At 41.9% G+C, this 16,158-nt stretch overlaps 2 protein-coding genes across 5 annotated transcripts in view; both read right to left on the bottom strand.

The window, feature by feature from the left end:
• Positions 1 to 5,313, bottom strand: part of NUB1 (negative regulator of ubiquitin like proteins 1) — a 24,266-nt gene extending 18,953 nt beyond the window's left edge. For both annotated transcript variants that reach the window (XM_083579660.1, XM_083579659.1), the window contains exons 1-3: positions 4,948 to 5,313; positions 477 to 599; positions 215 to 382 (exon numbers count right to left, since the gene is read on the bottom strand). In XM_083579660.1, the coding sequence (XP_083435786.1) occupies positions 215 to 382; positions 477 to 593 (285 nt within the window). In that variant the 5' untranslated portion in view covers positions 594 to 599; positions 4,948 to 5,313. The remainder of the gene's footprint in view (positions 1 to 214; positions 383 to 476; positions 600 to 4,947) is intronic.
• Positions 5,314 to 8,261: 2,948 nt separating this feature from the next.
• On the bottom strand, positions 8,262 to 16,157 carry LOC310746203 (uncharacterized protein C9orf152). 3 transcript variants are annotated; one of them, XM_083580044.1, is made up of 3 exons: positions 14,124 to 16,157; positions 13,843 to 13,980; positions 8,262 to 9,423 (listed from the first exon to the last, which is right to left on the bottom strand). In XM_083580044.1, the coding sequence occupies exons 1-3, from the start codon at positions 14,146 to 14,148 to the stop codon at positions 8,879 to 8,881; spliced, it is 708 nt and encodes a 235-aa protein (XP_083436170.1). In that variant the 5' UTR covers positions 14,149 to 16,157; the 3' UTR covers positions 8,262 to 8,878. The 3 variants fall into 3 exon arrangements, with proteins under 3 accessions (XP_083436170.1, XP_083436169.1, XP_083436168.1); XM_083580043.1 differs by having other exon boundaries at positions 13,843 to 14,020; XM_083580042.1 differs by having other exon boundaries at positions 13,843 to 16,157.
• Position 16,158: the final 1 nt, after the last annotated feature.

Genomic DNA, 16,158 nt, shown 5'->3' on the forward strand with positions numbered 1-16,158 from the left:
TTGGCGTGATCAGCACCGTGCTCTAACCAACTGAGCTATCCAATCAAGTGGCTCCTTGCTCCATCACTCCCTACATAAGGCAAGGAGAAGACCCATTTCAGGCAGCTTATCTGCCTGTTCTGTATACATGAAATGTTTCCATTCGTTACACATCCACAGCAATTACTGAACGTATTATATATGCTTCTTTTGAGAACATTAAACAATTGCTTACTTTACCCAACCTTGTAGGCAAGGCTACTTCAAGCGTCGCAACTCCTGTCATCTTATAAGCTTCATTTTTCGTTCCTCGCTCGACTGCTTTGGAGCGTATCTCTTCCAGGAGGGCCTCTATTTCATTGTCATTACAATTTAGCCTGGCTGAATATTGCAGTGCGAGAGCCTAGGATGATAAAAATGGATCTGTTAAGAAATGAAAGCAGTAAATTTGCACGAAGTAAAAAGCAGCAACAATATGCCAGCCACAGACTACTTGCCTTCAGCTCCTCACCCGCCTCCTGGTAGCTGTTTGTATATGGGGGTTTCCATAGCTGAATTTTGTCTTCTCGCAAATAGTTTTTCAGTTTTGCTGCGAGGTATTTGTTCTGTGCCATCCTTACCTAGGAAACAAAATTAAAACGCTCAGTCCTATGTGCACTAGTTTCTGAAATGGGCATCGTAATCTTGTAGGTAGGCTGCATCAAAATGCATATTCTACTTCCTCTTGTTCCAAAAAGAAACCAGTTTGTTTACATGGTGCTGAAACTGATGAAGTACAGGAATGGCTTGGTAGAAAAGGACATGCTTTGCATACAGTAAATCCTAGGTGCAACCCCTAGCATCTCCAGTGAGAAAGACCTGCCAGGAACCTTGGAAAGCTACTGCTAGTTAGCATCAATAACATTGAGATTGATGTACCATTGTCTGACTTGGTGCAAAACAGCTTCCAATATATTATGGCTTTGTTACAATTGTTTATATCCTGCCTTTCAGGTTATAATACAAAGCAGCTTACAAACAGCACACACTTATGTATTTGTGAAGCACAAGAAACATTATTAATGTTTAACAATACACCAGGATCCTTCCCACATGGCATTTAATGACAGACTGCTAAAGGGTGGGGGGAGGCAGAGAAGTGGAACTGTTTCTTTTAGTGCAAGTGTAGCAAAGAAATTGCCCCAGTTATGAAACTGTTTTTAATTTAGTTATTTATTTTATTTTTTCCTTTTTATATACCTTCCCTTCACGTTCAGGGCATCATGCCATGGCTCTCCCCCTCCCCATATTATTAATGATGAAATGGAAGTTACAAAGTACATTATACAAACAAGCAACAAACAAAAGCATTCAGCTGACGCTGAGTAGCAAGCAGCCAATAAACTTGGAACTGATGTTTGTTAATGATTTAACATGTTTTTATTTGCTCCATATAGCTGTTCTCTTCTTTTAAACCAATCTTTATAAAGAAAACAACCATTGACAGGTTGAAATCTTATGCCTGCAATCATAGAAAGAACTAATGTATTTGATTGGAAATTTAAGATTCATGGAGATGGATGCTGAATCAATGCTCCAACACAGCTTCACATCTTTACCCAGGATAAAATGTTATATCAACTCTGAAATCTAGTCAAACTAAAATCTTAGCAGTGTTTAATGCAGCTGACTATGTAAAGCCTTGGAGAAGTTCTAACTAAACTGGATTGGCATTGGATGCCAGCTGACCAGAAAAGCTTGCTTGGGCTGCTCTTGAGCCTTAAACAGCAGCTTGATTTGCAGAAATCAGCATTTGGAAGCTATTGATAGCAGGAAGAAAAACATGACCACCTGCAAATGTCTGCAGATCAAGCTGCCACCAGAGACTGTGATACAGGGGCCAAATTAAAAGTTGGCACCAAAAAGGGCAAAACAGAAATTTCAAATGCTGCAATCTTTAAACCCCTTTTAATCTTGCAAGATTCACAACTCTATAGAGGAAGTGGTCTAAGGACTTCAGCTGTTGCTGCTTCTCTTTTCCATCTCTACCATGCCTTCCACACTTTAGTATCTGCCAATGATCCCAGCACAGCCAGAGCTGCTGCCAGATTTTACAGACTTAGCCAAAATATCCTGCCAACATGCTGATATTTTTGAAGCTGTGATGAAAGGAGGAAGCCAGAGAAAAGAAACTCCTGATTTCTTCATGGACTTTCTCTCTTTCTGTCACCATATGGTTAAGCAGAAGGTCAGGGGCTTAACTTCTGATTCCTTCTACACAATCAACCAAATATGTGGTTGTCTTGACTGGCATTGCCATTTCTGTTTGAGCCAGATGAGAAAAACAGAAAGCGGGATGGGGGGGAGATATTAAGGAGCAGGATAAACGAAAAGACTGAAACTGAGAACACTGTGTGAAAGAAATCTACATGCAGAGCCTCTTCAAGAGTCAAGAGACTCATTTATGGCTGATAAAAGATCTGGCAAAGATCTTAAAATGCTGCCATCTGCCACTTGGGGTGAGGCAGTAAAATTGATTCATTAGTTTTGCTTTCATTTCTAGTGTTTAGTTCATATGCATTGATTGCACTGCCATTGACACTGAAAGGGAAGGAGACTCCACGAGGAAACATTTCTATTAATGTTTTATTGTGTGAAACTTCTACTTCTCAGACAGACGCTGTAAATTTATGAGCAAACTTTAAAGACAGCGCCTCTGTAAGAAAACCAGCAAGGGAGGTGCACTGAATTATATCTTCTTGCTGAGAACACTGCAAGAAACGCACATCAATTAGCAACTGATCTAACCCCTCTGCTCATCCCACCAAGTTGCCAGTTCCCTCTTGCATTTTTAATAGCTGTGTGACATGCAGAGATCCAACTGGGAAGACTTAAACTTCAGGGAGACTGCTGCCTTTGGCTTTTAATCTGTCACATGGCTGTTTAAAGGAGTCTACCAGAAATGAGCAGGCCTATAGCACAGGATATTGTATTTCAACCACCTAAGGCAGGCTAAGGACTGGCTGATGGCACGGGGTTTTGCCCCACATGTGATACAGGGTTGCCATTTTGGCCCTCTCCCTTGGCCTTTAAACAGTGACTTAGGGCTATGTACAAACATTTTATATTAGAGTCAATAGAGAAAAAGTACTACCCCCTCTATGTAATCCAAACACAAACTAGATTTATTGTATGTTTTTTGCCCCTGAAAAACACTTCTTGAGAAACAGAATTCATTCTGAAATTACAAACTTATTGCAGATTGATTGCCCTGCAGTGTGCCCATTTGAAAACAGGTGTAGACAAGTTGCAGCAATGTTGGCTGTTGGTATAGCCACATTTGTCCAGTGATGTTGTGGGTGGCTGCATGTGGAGAAGAAAAGGTGTCAATGATCCCCTAGAGAGGAGGGGTTTCAAATGCCTATTATTACTTATTAAATTTGTATACCACCTGTCATCTGCAGATCTCAAATAACCACAATTCTGGAGAAAAGCTACACCGTTGAACTAAAAATGAATTAACTGTGTATATGGAGCTAAGCAGCAGGGAAAGCTTCAGTGGCGTCATTTTCATGAGTCAGGTTCCTATTAAAAGACACAGGCACAAGGAAACTAAAGAGAAATGTTGCAAGTTGGCAATTTGCCCAGTGCATACACTGTCATCTTTTAGGCATGGGGTGAAAAGAGTTTCATTTTCCCAAGTTTTATACAGTACATTGAAGAAGAGGAGTTTGGATTTGATCTCCCGCTTTATTACTACCCGAAAGAGTCTCAAAGCGGCTAACATTCTCCTTTCCCTTCCTCCCCCACAACAAACACTCTGTGAGGTGAGTGGGGCTGAGAGACTTCAGAGAAGTGTGACTAGTCCAAGGTCACCCAGCAGCTGCATGTGGAGGAGCGGAGACGCGAACCTGGTTCCCCAGATTACGAGTCCACCGCTCTTAACCACTACACCCCACTGGCTCTTGCCATGATGCTGTTTTATTTCATGGCAATTTTTAAATTCTGCAGCCCCCTGCCCCAACCGATATTCCTATTTGACTGCAAAAGTGTTTTATTCTATTTATTTTGCTTAAATTCTTCCTTGGAGGCGATATGAGGAAAGGGTGGGATTCAGATGCCTACCCAGCAAATAAATTCAGGTTCCGCAACCAAAACACATTTCAAGCTCACGTGCCACAAACCTGCTTCTAAAAATCTGACTTTCTGCAGTATGGAAAAGTGAGAGGGGTGATGTGCTGGAAAGTGTGGTTATAAGCAACTGCGGGAGACAACGCCGCATGACCTCCCCACAACCACCTCAGAACGAATGCTCAGTCAGGAGGTCGTCTGCAGTAGCCACCTAGAATGACCCTACTGGTTTAATGATATGTGTTTGGATGTGTGGGTGCCCAGTGCTTTTAACCCCGAGCCACCTTGAATGGATGCTTTTGGCAGCTCATCAATGCCACAAGCCCACAATGAACTGATTTAACTTGGAGGGGTGAGGGAGGGAATTAAGTGCTTTCCCAGAGATGAGGCACAGACAGGTCAAGCCAGATTCCCCACCCCGGAGACACAGTGTGTGGGGTGTGCGAGCGCACATTTAAATTTTTTATTAGATTTCTGTATTAGAATATATACTGCCCTTCATCAAAATATCTCAAGGCAATTCACCATGTCAGTTTATGAAATGGGCATTTTAGATTTTCATATTGCGTTGTATACTTTTATAGGTTAGCCCCTTTGGGGGAGTATGCTGTCAAAACGCAGATTAAAATCCTTTATGACGACTTTTTGAGCATACCCTGCCCCCTACGCAGAGAGCATTTGTAGGGCGCTGTTGTCAATATTTATGGTTAAGGTGGCTGTTGAAGTAGCCTTTTGCCACCCGCTCCCTGCTCCAGGCCAGAGGGGCTTCGTTGAGAACAGTGTGAGGGGCTCTGGCCCCTTGTCTCCTCCTCCTTCCCCCCCCCAGCGGCTTATGGGGCGCCGCTGGCCGTCACTCACCTGAGCACTTTCCTCTCTCCGCCCCGCTCCGCTTCCAGTGGCGGAGGAGGAGGCGGGCGCGTCCAGAGCGGCGCGCGCTTGGTGGAGACGCGTCTCCGCCTCCCGGCCGCCGCCTCCGCTGCCCCTCGGCGACCCACCCGCCGCCAGACCCAGGTTCTGACGAGGAACAGGCGCTGCCGGGTTTCCTACGTGTGGGAGCCCGTCGGAAATGAAAGAGAAAACACTCCCGGCTCCCCCTCCCAGATCGGGCGGTCATGTGACCGGGAACGGCGCTCCCGAGACGCAGCCGCTACCACCGCCGCCATTTTAGTTCTTCTTTCGTTTGTGGCGTCGAAAGGCTCGCCGCCTTCTTTCGCACGCGCCGCCGGCCTACGTCACGCGGGGGAGGAGCCAACCGTTGCCTCAGCCAGGTGTGCGCATCGCCTCACGCGCTCGTTTAAACCTAACGGCAACGGCGCGAGGGTCCTCCTCATCTTTCCTCAGAAGCGGAACGGAGTTGGGATATTTCTTTGCCGCCCGCTCGTCCGAGGACCACAGGGGCGGCTTGCGACGTAAAAGCACACAAATAACATAAAAAGTAACATAAAAAATAACATAAAAAGCTTACAACATAAAAGCACACATAGTAACAAAATAAAAACAATACCACTCCCTGCCTGGAACACACAACATTTAAAAGTCCATAGATTGAATTGGCGAAAGGTGAGGGAGAAGGGGAAGGCTTTCTCCTGGCGCCTAAATATGTGTAATGAAGGCACCAGACTAGCTTCCCTGGAGAGGGAATTCCACAAGGGAGCCATTGCAGAAAAGGCCCCGTTCTTTGGTTGATGGCTTCCCAGATCCTCATAGAGGGGCCACATTTTTGAAAGGCTCCTTTAAAAAAAAATAAAAAATTGCAGTCATGGTGCTTACCTACTGCTTCCGTAGCAGAAACTTTTAAGGAACACATTTTAGGCTGCAGGCCCCATGTGAGCACACAATATTAAGTACAGTAAACACGATTGGGAGAGCGAGGCACCTATAGGATTGTGCTGTTAGGTTGTGAGCCCTTTTTGTCCTAGGTGTGGGTGGATAGCCAAAGCTGGCAGAACTGGCGAGGAGAGTGGGAAACCTGGCCTAGATTTGTGAATCTCTCTCTCTCTCTCTGTGTGTAGATAGTATGAAAAAGCAAAGGAAGGTATGTTAGCACATAGGAAAAACACAAATCAACAGTAAAAAAAACCCAAAACCACCTTAATTATGACCAGCAAAAATATCACAAACAGTCTATTCTGGTCTGCGGATTCAAAAGTTTGCTCCATGTTTTGCAAAATGTTGATTAAAAAGGGTGTTGACTAACTACTTTATTTAGAAATAAACAATATAGGACTGACTTTGACAACAGTCTTTTGGGTAACATCCGTACTGTGCATTTTAAACATATGGCTCCCCCACCCCAAGAATCCTGCAAAATGTAGTTTGCTAAAGATGCTTGAAGGGTAAACTACAGTTCCCAGGATTATTTGGGAGAAGCCATGTGCTTTAAATGTATGTTGCAGATAATGGAGTTGTCAACTCCCCCCCCCCCTTTGTGCATTTAGTGGCTGGCACAGAAGCACGTGATTTCGTTGTAGGAAAATGGATTTCATTCTGTAGCATCTTACAGAATGTTCACCTCCCAACAATGCCCCTCGAAGAACAGCAGGTTATGATGTATCATATGTTTCCAAGGAAGTATGGGAGGGGGCATTGCACATGTCACAGAAGAAGAAAAAGTGCTTTTAAAATAAGAGAAGAAGGGAAGGAGGCTTCCATTTTGTTATGCGTAACTTTTCATCCTTGACATTTTAATGATTTTTTTCCACCCCACTTAAGACTGTGGGTCTTTATATCTCCACTTCCTAAGGCCCTCACAAATGTGCCAAATAGGTTCATACTAGAACTTTCACGATCATGCTAGTTTGCAGTGACTAGGGGGAAAAAATGCATTATGCATTTTTACTAAAGTAATACAAATATCCACTATGGTCTATGGACACACTCAATTGTACCGGTAACTTCAAACTATGGTTTGCTGTTATGAGAACATGCCTTGGATTTTCTCCTTTGCCCCCCTCCTCTGGGATGAGAAGCCAAAGTCTTGTCACAATGCATTATTGTAATATATGAATGCAGCCTATGTGTACACACATCAAATATTAATTTATACACATAAAACCAAAAAACCTTCAAAATGAAACATCAGTACTGACTCTCAGGAGCAGATTATGAAAATAAAACAACTGGTCTGGATGCAAAGTAGAACTGTGCTTCCAATTTATATTTCTTACAAAATAACATTTCCATGAATTGAAAAATCATATTACAAGTCATTAATTTATTTCAGTGATGCGGAAAAGCATATGTGCTTTCTGACATGCAGCTGAGAAAACGAAGTGGGGAAAATAGGAAACGTATATATTTACATATCAACTATATTTAATCTTGAGAGGGCAGGAAAAAAAAGAGGATCAACTCCAGATTTTAGAAAGTGCAGGGGGGTGGGAATCATTTGTTTCAATAAAGAATTAACAAAGCAGTATATGTCAATCATTCTTATTAATACTGAATTCCAGTTCATGAAAATAATACATTTCTAGAAATAGTATCACTATCACCACTCTATAAAAATGCATTTCATAGTTACATCTACACCTGAACAAAATTAGCAGGGCATTTAGAGAACCACTGTGGGCTTGTTTACATGGTCCAGGGATCACAGATTAACAAAGACATAATAAGAACCCTTCAACCTGATCAAACCAAAGGTGCAGCTAGTCAATCATTATTTTTCTAACAGGAGCCAAATCCGCATTATTGTTCTGCTGCTTTTTCATTATTATATTATAGTAAAGGCACGTGAACTTATGAACCATTGCGGGGCTAAAAGATTTTCTACACAATGAACCTTCAAAATACATTTTCAAATAAGTCTGAACACTGAGTAGTCCAAAATAGGTTTTAAGCAATCATTCCTTAACAAGCACATCAAAGGTATTCGGTAAAATATTAGAAAGTGTTCACAGTTAACTCCCATTGCAGGGCCAGCTGAATCCAATAAGCAGAGACCATTGTTTGATTGCCTGAACTCTGTCCAGTGGTTTAACTTTTGTTTCTTGCCAGCAAACCACAGTCTCCTGTTGTGCTTTGTTGTTGGCTGGCAAACCTTGGCTTGCTTTAACTATGGTGTCATATTTGAACCCATGGAAGGGCACGAGGCAAGAGCAGCTGGAAAATGAACCAAGCTTTGGAGAAACAAGCCGTGTTTGTTTGACCGTCTGTGGGAAAAGCCTTGGTTTTTAAAAACAAATCATGGGTTAGCATTATACATCGTGGAGGCTGATAGAGGCAGGAGAATTTCAGAGTCTCCAGACTAAGATCTGAGGTTGGTAGATATTGTGTCCTGCTGTTTCCTGGGCTAAAGCCTTCATTTCTCTCATTCCACAGAAGTGAGTTGAGTGAAAGTCCCTTTTATTTAGAACAGAGAAGTTAGGATGAATTCAAAAACCCCTGAGAAGACCAAAGTTGCTCTTTGGATACAAATTCAAATATGTGCATGTGTGGACAACTCTGATCTAATTTAAAAGCTGTGGGGAGTGGATTAACAGCTAAAGAATACCCAAATGTGAACAAGCCCCTTGGCACAGGAGATGGGGACAAAATAATATTTTAGCCAAATGTTTAAAATAGCTTCAGCTATCCCCATCCCTATATATAAGCAGTTTTTCCTTTCCCACTCAGGGTAACACTTGTGTAAGCTGGGCTGTATATGGCTACAGCCACAGCAATTCCTGTTACCACAGGTGTTGGAATCCGATCACAGTTGCACATGTGACCAGAAGGAACCTGCAGCTGCTTCTGTGTAGGGGACTGTGCGTAGCAAGACTTGGCTTCCTTCCTTAATGAGATGCTCTCACTGTGAAACATACAATCCAAGTCTTCTTGCAGCTTCAGAGATCTTGTGAGTTTTCTTCTGAGGGAAAGGGTAATAGGGTAGCTTACTTGATGTCGGTGCCAATTTTGAGACTGAAATGTGAGCGTGTGTCCAAGCTGGTGAAGTAACTGAGGTCAAATGTGAATAAGAACTGTCTGTCGTTTCAGCAGGGCTCGAATTTTCCTGTTCGCTGAGTATTCCAGCAGATTGTTCACTTCCTTTTAATAATTCTTCGCATGTCATCACCCTCTCCTTCTGAGACAGTATTTCACTGTCAGCGCTAACCTGTTCATTGCTTTTTTGGACAGCACCCAAAGGAACTTCCTGGTGTTCTCCATGTGCAAGGCGGTGGATCTCTAGATGTATCCGCCAAGGTGAACTGTCTTGTATATTTTCACTGCAGGGCAATTCAAGGCTAACCTCTTTGACAGGAGCACGCTCTTTAAATGCTTTTGCTTTCCTCATTTTCTTGTTAATTAAAACAGCGCTGACCATCGATTCCCCTGGGACTGTCTCATTCTCACCTGTGAAGAAAATATATGTTTGCATATTACAAGTGGCAAAGTAGTACAAGCTTGATGGGATTGTTCACATTTGGGGCTGTTGCAAATATAGGTAGAAAGGAGCAAGAGACTCCCCCTCACTCCAGATCAGCAACCACAAAAATCTGTTGTTGCAATCTGATAAACGATCTTAACACATCCCAGAAAGATAGGCTGCCTTACCATAATCTAATCACAAATGAATCACACGTAGAAAATAAATGCAAGATTGGGCAAGTTAGGTCCCACTAGCTAGTTTTCTCTTTAGGTCAGATTTGAAGAACCTCCAGCTTGTGTGGGCCAACGTTGCCCTGCAAAGCCATTTCCCCAAACCATATCTGCCTCTCATTCAGCCAGAGTCACTGAGTGATGTTGGCCAATGGGCTGGGGTGGAATTCAGTTCTGTGTTGTCTGTGCCCATCAGTTCCCCACAGGGAACTGGTGTGCCATCGAAGCAGCAGGATTTGACCCTTACTCATCAACTGGTAAGTAGAAAACTAGAGCCCTTATCAATAGACACAGGAGCCAACACCTAGGGATCGAGGTCCTTCCCCCCACCATTTGAGCCCCTCTCATTGATGGACATTGCCATTCAAATAGAGCTGCTGCATGGTCCTTTATTAGCCTGTTTCCTGCAAGAAGGTAAAAGTAAAGGACCCCTGACAGTTAAGTCCAGTCGCAAACGACTCTGGGGTTGCGGTGGTCATCTTGCTTTACTGGCCGGGGTAGCCGACGTTTGTCTGCAGACAGTTTTTCTGGGTCATGTGGTGAAACCAGAGCAGTGCACGGAAACGCTGTTTACCTTCCCACCAGAGCGGTACCTATTTATCTACTTGCACACTGATGTGCTTTCAAACTGCTAGGTTGGCAGGAGGTGGGACCAAACAACGGGAGCTCACAGGGATTCGATCCACCGACCTTCCGATCGGCAAGCCCAAGGCTCAGTAGTTTACACCACAGTGCCACACGTGTCCCTTCCTGCAAGGAACCTCCTGGTAAAATAAACTTTGATGTGATCGTGCCATCAGAAACCCTCACCTCTCAAAGGTGGCCTATGGTGTAAGGGGGTAGATAGATATCTGGCCTATGGTGTAAGGGGGTAGATAGATATCTGGCCTGCTGGACCTCTGGACCCACCCCTTATCTAGGTCAAACAATATGTATTCATATTTCCTCCCAGAACTCTTAAGTAGTGAGTGGAAACAAGGCGAGTTATCAAGGTTGCCATAGAAGTATAGCAAGGAGTATAGTCCAGAAAATTCTTGCCATTTTAATTGGACAAACAACTTTTTTTTTGGCAAAACAATTAACTACAGTAAGTTTTATAGCAGGATTCATGAACTTTGGGGGTCCGGTGTGCATGCCACAAAATGGCTGCCACGGTGACATGGCATAACACATAATGGCTGCCCTATCTAGAAGGACAGACTTCTCCTCTGTTCTGAACAGATGGGAGGACAGATGTCCAATCCTGGTATCCAATGGAATATGGTGATTTTTAAGGATACATGTGCACTATAGGAATCAGTGCAACCAACAACTGGGTAGAGAGAGTAAATACTATCTTGTGCAGTGTGGATTTTTGAGGTACATTTATTGAGGTCTTTCACAGGCACCATAGAAGGTATCAGATTGCTGCCTCCTGTTTACAGTGATGTTGTGTTATGACTAATTTTGCCACTTTCACATCTTGGTGGAGAGGGAAGGGCAGGAAAGGTGCATACACACAAAAACTATTTACCTTGAAATTTTTATTATTGCTAAATTCTCAAGTAGAAACATTGTTCCCACATAAAAATGCCTCCGGTCAATTATTCTGCTTTTGTGCTTCTTTTTATTTTTTTTTAAAAACCCTTTTCACAATCTTTTGCCAACATAAATCTGAACATTTTGGTAAGCCTATCTTATTTTCTGGGACCAGTTCCAAAGGGAGTGAACGCATCATCCCATTGGCAGGTGGGGAACTACCACAGCATACAATAACCACATTGTACCCAAATAGGCTATTGTTACACTTTCAAAAATGTGAGTGGAGCACCATCTTCTCAGTGCAACAAAATGTTTGGTTTTGTTTTTTTTGCAAGGTCCTCCCCTTTGCCTTTGATGAGAACCCTGATCAAAATACAGATTTTCTGACCTTTTTTCCTGATAGGGACATGTTGGGGAATAGGAAGAAGCTGGAAAAGTGAATTACCTGCTTTAAAAAAAGAAAGAGGGAGAAGATGAATGGGCACACTGATTTAATATGTCTTATGCTCTTCATTGAGGGATTCATACACCTGCCAATAAAGAGGAATTCCCAAATTTTGTCATTAGTGAGGGCTCTTCCACACACTAGCTATTTTTTTCTGCAGCTGACAGATAGGTTCATTCAGGCCTTCCTAGATAATCCAGATGACTGCAATGCAAAACCATGCATTCCAGTGTTTCCTGTTATCCTCCTATTAAGAAATTATTTTGCTACTTTTCTGATGCAATTGCAACGACAACCTAGCAAGGCACTATAGATAGCCGAGTGGTCTGCGAGTCAGTTGGTAATATGGCTGGTGAAGACCTGCCTTTTTGTGTTTCCACCATTGCCACTCCTCTACCTGTTAAATTCTTTCAGAAATGTTAGAATCTCACAGATTAGCTTCTCATCATTTCCCATTCCCTGCCAAGCAACTGGTTTTCACCTGCATGTTTACATTATACTGTAGAAGGACCTGCAAAGAGAAGTTCTCTCCTTTGATCTGCTTTTCCTTAGGCTAAGGAATTGTCCAACATTATATTCTAGGAGGCCTGAACAAATTGGTTAGGAAGGTTCACGGTGACATTATTTGATAACCAGTAATCCAGAGCAACATGTTTTCTCCTAGTTACATATTACCACCTAGGACCTGGCAAAGCTACGTGTACTGTTTTCACATGATTGCCTTTCACAGTAACATTCAGTAAAACTTCAAGGTGAATCTTAACAGGCTGCTAGGTTCTTAAAGTAATTATATGCTCCCTACGCATGTTTACTCAGAAGTTCCTGTTGTGTTAAGAGGACTAACTCTCAAAAACGTATGCACTGGATTGCAACCTAAAATGGTTACATACTGTTGTATTGTGTGTTGTGTAGATAGCAATGGATAGCATCTATGTAAATGCTATCTGACATAATTAACATTTTGTTCTAAGAAACATCATGCAAGCAAACTAATTTTTTATTAATTAAATTTGTTAGTCACTTTTATCTTGCCCAAGACAACCCGTAGTGACTTTGTACTGGATCAAACACGGTTGGTCGAAAATAAGTTCGATCCCATTTTCCATGTTTCTTTGGAGGTAAGCCTGAAAAGAGTTTACCCTTAAGTTGTGTTTCAAATTCTCCTTACCAAACTTTTTTCCACATCAACATCTCTTTTTGGCTATCATTTTACCTGGTTCAGTTAATTTAACAAAACGTAAGAAATTACTTACATTGCTTATCTCACTTTCTGGGACTAACACAACAATTCTCTATACAAAACAGCTCTAATCCGGAGAGGTTAGTCACTCCTGCTGTATCGGTGAGATTATCTCTTACGTTGAGTACTAGAGACATATCAGAGTAACAACTGCCTTCTATAGTTTAAAGAAACTGGGGGAACAGCCATTGGTGGTTCTTTGTCCCAATAACTCTTGGTACAACCTGAAATGTATTTTGCTCTTAAGACTAATTTACTTACCAGTTTCAGAGTGGGCCTTTTTCATCATGTTCAGCTTCCCCCCACCACCTCGCCCCTTTTCCTCTTTTGTCGTTTTTTGCTAAACATCCTACCTGAACAAGAGTTCTGGAGAGCATAAAAGTTTGCTCACTATTTTCTAGCATTTTAGCTGATTCTAGTAAAGATAATACCCAGCTGTGGCTTTCTTTGTGGACTGAAGCTGAAATTTGTGCTATGACAAGACCCACATTTAATAAGTATAGTACAGAGCACATTTATCTAAAATATATTCTTCCCCCCACAAACATGAAAGAAGTGTTAACATTTGGCTTTGCTAACTATTATGACTGTGCATAACAATGTGAAAACAATTCCCATAGGGAGTAGATGAATAAGGCTGTAAACTCGGCAAGCTTACCAGGAAGCAAGTCTCATTTAACAATGTGGGCTTGCTTCTGAGTAAACATGCATAGGACTGGGCTGTCCATCTGTTACAGCAAACACAGTAAGAGTCTTATGGCACCTTAAAGATTAGCAGACTGTATAGCGTATGCCACAATACATCTGTTAATCTGTAAGGTACCTCGGATCTATTTCTTATGAAGACATTGTACTTAACTTTTCAAATGTGAGCATAAGCTTAGTGCAATTGTAAAAATCAATGAACATTTTCAAGGCTTTTTGTGGACCCCTTGTTTTTAAAGTTTTAGCCAAGTCTAAAACTTACCTGTTTTAAACACAATAATGTGTGTCTGCAGTTTTTGCTTCTGTTTTAGACAGTCGTATTGCTCTTCAAGCATGCTTACGTCCATCTTGGTTGGCTGCCCGGAACAGTCTGAGGCTCGTTGCTTTGATAGATGAGTCACTAAGAAAATACCACCCATATATTTATAAGCCTTCACCATCTGTTCCCATAAGAAAGACAAAATCAGGCAAAAGCAGAGCATTTCCTTCATTGTGCTTGCCAAAAGGCAAAGGGTGTTGGTAACATCTGAAATAGTCACTCACGAGCCAGGCAGTGGCTTTCTTGCATTGCTTGGATTCCCTTCAGTACCTGGTGCAGAGCTGCTGATTTCAATCAACTGAAATATCAACTTTGCTTCAAATACATCCAGTGTGTCCTGAACCTATGAAAGCAAAGTTAATGACAGGAACTGTTCAGCTGGAACCGGTGTTGACTTAAGTCCAAACACATGAAGCCTTGCCAAAACCCACAGTGAAATACAAAACCTCATTTAACACAGCCAAATGCACACAAAAGGCTAAAAGATGCTGGTTGATGTAGCAATTTTAATTTTAAAGCGACACAGTTATATGTTTGCAGCATGTCACTTTCGCTGTGATTATATATAATTCCCCCATATTTATTTTATAAGATTTGATTATTATTGTGGTAAACTCTGCGATAACTATTTTGCTGCCGCTCCCCCCCCCCAACTATTATTATTTTATTCATCTCCTATTCCTAGATATTAGGATAAAAAAATGTAAAGGACATAGAGTTGCATAGAATTGGAAATTGTAATACGCAGCTTCTCGATTGTCCACAAGTACTGTACATTTCTGTTGTGGGGTATTGATTTCTGATTTGTACCAATTTCACCCTATCAATATTCCATAGAATGACACATCCATCTGTTTTCTACTCTCATCTGTTTTCTTCTTCTGTTGAGTATGGCTATGGAATGAAGTCTTTAGATGAAAATCCCCTGTAATTATATCCCCTTTAGCAAAGATTTGTTGTTGTTGGGTTTTTTTAAAACGTTCCACAGGAAAAATAATTGTTCCACATTAGGTGCATGAATCGAATCCACTGTTATCTCTTGAGTGTTATCCAAAAAAACAATATGCAGGTGCACTCCTCCTTAGTGAGAAGTGATCCTCTTTCATTTAATCACTTCTCCCATACCCTTAACTTTTAAAATAAATATTTTAAAATAGCCGGTAACCAGAACTCAAGACATGTATCATATTTCTTGGTGTCCCCTTCTTTGTTGTTATATTTTAAATAAATATTAGAGATAGCCCAGTGTTGAAAACTGAAACCAAATATTCAGCTCAACAGTCACCCACAAATGATGGGAACAAAACACTCAGCTGCATCTTTGGAACTTTTGTCATTACATTTCCACCTCCACACCGAGTAAGGCTAGTAAAAGCTATGTGGAATAAAGAGTGAGCAGAAGTTCAGCTACTTCTCATTTGTTGGTCATAATTAATTGAGTCATCCCTGCATTACACCTGCGTTCAACCTCATATTACACACAAAGAAGGGCTTCAAATGAGGATTGCACGGTCTGGGTGTTTCTATATGAGGAGACAGTCATTGAGGTATTGTGATCCTGGACTGTTTAAGGCAGGCATCCCCAACCTGTGGCCCTCCAGATGTTTTGGCCTACAACTCCCATGATCCCTAGCTAACAGGACCAGTGGTCAGGGATGATGGGAATTGTAGTCCAAAACATCTGGAGGGCCAAAGGTTGGGAATGCCTGGTTTAAGGGTTTATATATTCAGAGGTCCTGACAAATCAATGTGCTCCAGAGTGATGGAAACACAGAAAGAATTGATGATGCCTATGGAGGGGCAGCTCAATAAAATGAACACTAGGTTGAAAGCAGTTAATAAAACAGGCCTCCAGGGGAAAGTAATACCAAAGGAGATAGGAGGGTGGGGGCATAGCCAGGCTGCTAGAAGATACCTACCTGAGGCTACTGGAGGACTATTGGGCCCTTTTCACTTTTTGTAGAATGCAGCAAAAATTAGAAGTCTAATCTGAGTAGTATCTCACAAGCTGATTTTGATGAACTGTAAATAGTCTCCGAGTTATGCAGTAAGTGCACACTTTTAACACGTGTGTGTGTGTGTGTGTGTGTGTGTGTGTGTCAGTACTGCCTATCCTTGAGTGGTCCCAGAAAAAAAGCACTGTATAGAATTATGTAATTCCAGGTGGTTGTTTTGACCTTAAGCCTGACATTTCATTTTTGGATCTTGGCGACATAAATAGTATATTCACAGTTTAACAAATACATTTTATTCTTTAAC

This window comes from Podarcis filfolensis (assembly GCF_964270895.1).
Source record: "Podarcis filfolensis genome assembly, chromosome: 12".
In the NCBI taxonomy this organism is placed as follows: domain Eukaryota; kingdom Metazoa; phylum Chordata; class Lepidosauria; order Squamata; family Lacertidae; genus Podarcis; species Podarcis filfolensis.